The sequence below is a fragment of the Austrofundulus limnaeus genome, unplaced genomic scaffold (genome assembly GCF_001266775.1).
Source record: "Austrofundulus limnaeus strain Quisiro unplaced genomic scaffold, Austrofundulus_limnaeus-1.0 Scaffold424, whole genome shotgun sequence".
Classification (NCBI taxonomy): Eukaryota; Metazoa; Chordata; class Actinopteri; order Cyprinodontiformes; family Rivulidae; genus Austrofundulus; species Austrofundulus limnaeus.
Window position 1 is genome coordinate 357,708 of NW_013952826.1, and position 5,836 is coordinate 363,543.

Sequence of the window (5,836 nt, forward strand, 5' to 3'; positions counted from 1 at the left end):
GTGACAGCCAGAAATCGTGCTTGTTTGTAGGTGACCAAATACTTATTTTCCACCATTATTTGCAAAAAAATTCTTTAAAAGTCAGACAAAAAGATTTTCTCAATTTTTTTTCACATTTTGTCTCTCATAGTTGAGGTCTACCTATGATGTCAATTACAGGCCTCTCTCATCTTTTTAAGTGGGAGAACTTGCACAATTGGTGACTGACTAAATACTTATTTTCCCCACTGTATCAAATATACTAGGCACCATTAACTTGTGTACTAGAAAGTATACTGTGTTGACTGATTTGTTTATAAAAGTCTACTTTAAGTATGATGTTTTAATGTCTTTTTAAGTTGATAAAATTACCGAAAAGAAGTATATGTAGGTACGTCATTAAGTATATGAAACTATACAAAAGTGTATTTCCCCAAGTGTACTTTTATTTACCATGTACACTAAAATAAGTATACTARCAGTTTACTAACAAGTATACTTCTAGGACTAAATTGGCCCACAATAATTTTATGAAAGTATACTCAGAAGTACACTGAAAGTGATCTTTTAAGTGTACTTTTAGTTTAATCTTGAAATTTACTACAGGTATACCAGTCTGTTTGTACTTTCAGTGTACTACTAAAGTTTATCTTGGCCAAAAGTTTAAACATTAATATAGATTAGGTATACTCAAACTTTTAGTATACTTTTAGTACCAGCAATAGTGTAAGATAAACTTAGTTAAGTATCTCTCAGATTAGTACATAAACTGTAAGTTTAGTTTAAAACGAGTATACTTAAAGGATACTTGAATATACTAGTTTTTGGTAAGGGAAGAGGAGAATTAAGACGAGGAAACGGTAGTTGGTAAGTCCAGACTTGATAGTAATTCTGTCGTAGATAATTTGATGCAATAGATCAGAAAACACAGAATATAAAGATGTCTCTGCAGCACCAGGAGAGACTAAATTCAACTTTTCTGCCTCCTAGAGACTCTAAGTCTAAATCAAAATGTATTTAACAGCTAAAACAGTAGATTTTACAGGACATGACCCCTTTAAGACAAGCGGTTCATCAAACCAGAACAGAGGTTAGTGGTTCTGCTGGAAGCTGTGGACGTACCTGAGGACAGGAGCTGTGAGGGAGGCCTGGGTAGGTTTTAAAGCTGAGCATCTGAGGGTTAACTATGGACTTGAGTTTTTCTGCTGTCATGGCACCAAAATGCACGGGGATCATGTAGTCCATCTCGCCGTGGCACTGCAGGATGGGGAGGTTCTTGTTTCCGCTGGACGCCTGCGGGGACAAACAGAACCTCGGCCGGTTATCCAGCTTTACTCAACTCGTTCCCACGGTTCAACACACGTGGAGTTTTCCTCAGCTGTTCCAGAGCCCGTACCGAAGGGAAGCTCCTGTGGAGAGGAAGCCAGCAGCTGAGGGCCACGACGCCAGCCAGCTGGTGCTGGCAGGTCAGAGCGGTGTACAGGGACAGGGCGCCACCCTGAGGAAAAACAAACATTTATATAAAAACGTTGTTTTCTTATTAAAGACRACAGAAAGGTGAGCCTCACCCCACCTGAGAGAAACCACCCAGGATTATACGGTGTGGGGGGATCCCGTTTTTAGCCTCGTGTTCGATTATGGCCCTGACTGCAACCAAACAGGGACAGAAGTCAAGAAATATAGGAGATTACCACCAAATGATGCATTTGTCTCAGTAACAAAAGAAAGCTGAGGGGAGGTAAATCTGTTCCAAACTTTTAAACTCACTGTTTTCTGCCGCCTTCTTGATTCCYGCCTCGTCCTCCGGGGAGTCGGGGCTGAGACCCATGAGGTCGAACCTGCACACGGACGAGTCAACGTGAGTCAAAAGAATCAAACATGTCTGTGACATGTTCCATCCAGGCCACTCACCATGCGGGCATCGTGGACCTCATGTTGAGGGTGACGGGGATTTTAGGCCTGCATGGGGAGGAAGAGGAGCAATGTGTTTGTTTACAGGTTGAGATGAAGAGTCCAACCTGAGAGGAGAAAAACAAACGGGTTCTCACGCGTGAGGGCAGATGAACTTGACGTGAGGGAGCTGGATCGCCGCCAGRGTTTCTGCCCACCCGTGTCTGAAAGGAAACAGAAAACAGACGTCTGACGCTAAAGGCTAACGGCCCGCCATCTTTTGTTTTAGTAAAGACAGGAAACTGACTCACCCTGAGTCCCCCAAACCATGAAGGAAGATCATCTGCAACAAAAAGAAAAGAGTTTTCATCGTTTGTCTTGAAACTCCATTACAGACAAGCAGTTAAACGGTTTCTGTCAGGTTTCCTGTAGGTCATCTTTAGCTCTGACAGTTCTGACTCACCGCTGCGGTCTCCTTCTCCGACCCGGACACCGTCACAGCCTCGGCGAGCAGCGGTAAAGACATGTTGTTGCCACACATACACTGAAGGAGGTGCTGAAACCAGGAGACACAGAGACCAGAGATCAGCTGCCTGCAGAGCTACAAACACCAACCACCTGCCCTGGGCTTCAGCCTCTCATGTGGTATGAGGGCCAGTACTAAGACCATTGCACAACCAGCGGTTGCTACATCCTTGTAGCAGGAGGCTAAACCAGCTATTGATCTGATTAATGATTAACGACAGGCCGGCACTGGCAAACGAAAAGGAGACTATTTATTTGTGTTAGCATTGGAGAGGCTAGCTACTAGCATGGATAAGCTGCTGTTAGCATCGTAGAGAGTAGCTACTAGCATGGATAAGCTGGTGTTAGCATCGGAGAGAGTAGCTACTAGCATGGATAAGCTGGTGCTGGCATTGGAGAAGTTAGTGACTAGCATGTCTGGGCTAGTAACTGGATAGCCAACTCCCTCTGCTGTCCAGTGGTATGGAGAGGCTGGGGTTAGCATTGGAGAGGCTAGCGACTAGCATGGATAAGCTGGCGTAAGCATCAGAGAGGCTATGCATTAGCATGAATATAGAATGGCATTAGCATTGGAGAGGCTAGTGACTAGCAAGGATAGGCTGGCAATAGTATCAGAAAGGCTAGTGACTAGCGTAGATAAGCTGGTGTTAGCATTAGAGAGGCTATGCAAATGAATAGTCTCCTGATTTGCCTCTCAGTTTCTGGGCCCAGCTACTTTGGTCCTCATACCGCTCCATACTGATGGAGGTCGGAGTTTTTAATATCATTAATTCACAAACCTAACGTTCGCTTTCCAAAAAGTACAGATCTACATCAGAGCAATCATTGGTCATAAATTCYTCTCCATATCAGCTCTGYTGGYTGAAYGRCTTCTTTGATTCGTCTCTAATCTGTTTCCTTTGAAAGCCGATGAATTCATCTGTTGTCCTCTGACCCTGATGGGCAGATGGACAGGGGCTCTGCAGAMACATGTGGAGTGATAACTGGATCTAAATGCTTCAGCTGCTGAGCCTCGAGTCAGTCTTACTGCAGCAGCAGAGCGGTCGGACTCATTAACTAAATGAAACTCTGCTGTAAATCCACCGCAGCTCGTTGGGAGTCGGGCGCTGATAAYGAGCAGCAGATCAGGAGGTTTCACTTTAAAGTCCAGCCGTAAAGGATTTTGGACGATGTGTGACAGGACGGGCGGGTCAGACGAGGGGAACGTCTTAACGAAGGTTAATGAGTAAACCAGCAGGAAAACTCCTAATAACGAGAGTTAAATTCCACAGAGTCTGTGAAGGTCAGAAAAACAGCAGAAACACCTGCAGGCAGGTAAATGTGTGACTTCAGGCTGCAGCGTGTGCGGAAAACAGGCTGTTGTTTTTGTCCTGCAGCTTGACCCGGGATAAATAAGTAATAAACGGGAGGCTTCTGCTGCCGCACTGGCCGAAGAGCCGAGGATCAAATCCAACAAGATCACCAGGAAAACGTCCTTGTGGAAAAAACATGAACGTTACTGAACCACCATGTTCACTTCAGGGCCAGATTTTACTTKGACRTTTTCAGACTATTGATGCTTTGACTTCCTAAAGTCTGTAAGAGACCATAAACCACCTGTCATTAGGTCTTTTAAACTGATTTTAAGCTAAACATCATCAGCTTCATTTGTCATCTTCAGCTCTGTTAACATTCAGCGGAACGCCCGCGTGCCGTTTTGTATTTGTTTTATTTTGAAATATATCATTTTCCTGTTCCACCTGTGTCCGTGTGCAATGCATCAAACTTGACGCCAGGCCCTCCTCTTTCGACTGACACCTCATTTGACCAACTGGGTTCAAGTTTCRGCTGTCCAGGGCCAATAAAATCTCAGTAGTGACTAATTTCCGGTTTTCGTTTTTCTAGCTTTGATTGACTGTAAAATCGGCCAATCAGCTCCGAGCTTCGTTCTGAGTACAGTGTTATGTTTTACCAACACTGTACAGTGTTATGTTTTACCAACACTGTACAGTGTTATGTTTTACCAACACTGTACAGTGTTATGTTTTACCAACACTGTACAGTGTTATGTTTTATTAACACTGTACAGTGTTGTTTTATTAACACTGTACAGTGTTGTTTTATTAACACTGTACAGTGTTGTTTTATTAACACTGTACAGTGTTAATCTGTGTTAATTTTTAACTCTGTTTAGACTTAAATTGTACTCTGAAAATTTAACACTATGGAAAGAGTTAAATTGACACCAGTTCTGATTAGGACCAAACAGACTTGGACACAGTGTTAAATTTAACTCTTTAAGTGTTGATTTAACACTGTGTAGGTAATCCCCATAACTTTAATTGATTTGTTTGTCTCATCTCTCCCTCTTACTCTGACACACACATCCACTCATTCATGGTTTTAACGTAAACCTGCCTTTACCTCACTTGTTTAGAAATAAGCTTGTTAGTCTTATCGTTTATTAGTTTGTCATATCGAGAGCTCAGTTGTAATCTCTTTCTTATTTTTTTGTTGTTGTCAATAAAAGCCTGGTTACATTGTAACAGGGAGAAAATTAATTAATGACTCTTATTGTTTTCTATGGTTTGAAAACTGGGTATTTTTCGCCAGCGGGCTCCTGAACCCTCATTTACCCTTATTTAAACTATTGAAACATTATATATGTTACTTCAAGAGGTATTTATCTACAACTGCAAAATTTACTGTGTAGCTGAGATCGCAGCTCCTCTTCATCACAACAAACACGTGGACATATTGACCAAAAACAAACATGACAAATGTTGTATACTGATGATCAGCTGCCATGATTTCAAACCCATCTAGTGATTTATGAGATATTTTGCTAACAGACAGGGAGGCCAATGAGTCAAAGATGCTGAGCTCAGAGAACGTATCCGGGTGGTGCTCAGCTACTACCACACCAACTGTCAGCTCAGAAGTCGTGAGTAAAATGATTTTCCTCTGATAGATTTGTATGAAAGCACCAACAGCAACGTGTCACTTGACTGTTTTATAATTAATTCAATAAAGCTCCTTAAAAAAGCAAGAAATAAGTCAAATCACGAGCTTCCATCCTGCGTGACTCCAATAACAGAAACAGGCGGGGGTGTCCGCGCAGCGCCTGATCAGAAACATCGGCAGGATCGGTGATTAATTTAATCTGCGGCACGGTGAGTGACAGGCGGCCCGCTGCTCAGCCTGGAGCCCGCAGCAGCTCCAGCTCAGGGCATTAATCTGATCTGACCCGTTAGCATCGCGGCTGTCGACGAGCCCGGAGACAATGTATGGCTCCAGCTTTTAGCCCCGATCATCACGGCGCGAAGAAAGCCTCTGTTGCCCCAAAAACACATCGACTCCCCGCCCTCACACCAGGGTTTAATCCCGCTTTAGCTAACACACACACACACACACACACACACACACACACACACACACACACACACACACACACACACACACA

General features: G+C 43.3%; 1 protein-coding gene across 1 annotated transcript in view; it reads right to left on the reverse strand.

The window, feature by feature from the left end:
- lypla2 (lysophospholipase 2) overlaps positions 1-4,299 on the reverse strand; it is a 9,691-nt gene extending 5,392 nt beyond the window's left edge. Inside the window, exons 1-8 of the mRNA XM_014024470.1 lie at positions 2,333-4,299; positions 2,181-2,212; positions 2,028-2,093; positions 1,891-1,938; positions 1,747-1,817; positions 1,553-1,626; positions 1,376-1,477; positions 1,102-1,272 (exon numbers count right to left, since the gene is read on the reverse strand). Of these exons, the coding sequence (XP_013879924.1) occupies positions 1,102-1,272; positions 1,376-1,477; positions 1,553-1,626; positions 1,747-1,817; positions 1,891-1,938; positions 2,028-2,093; positions 2,181-2,212; positions 2,333-2,410 (642 nt within the window). The 5' untranslated portion in view covers positions 2,411-4,299. The remainder of the gene's footprint in view (positions 1-1,101; positions 1,273-1,375; positions 1,478-1,552; positions 1,627-1,746; positions 1,818-1,890; positions 1,939-2,027; positions 2,094-2,180; positions 2,213-2,332) is intronic.
- Positions 4,300-5,836: the final 1,537 nt, after the last annotated feature.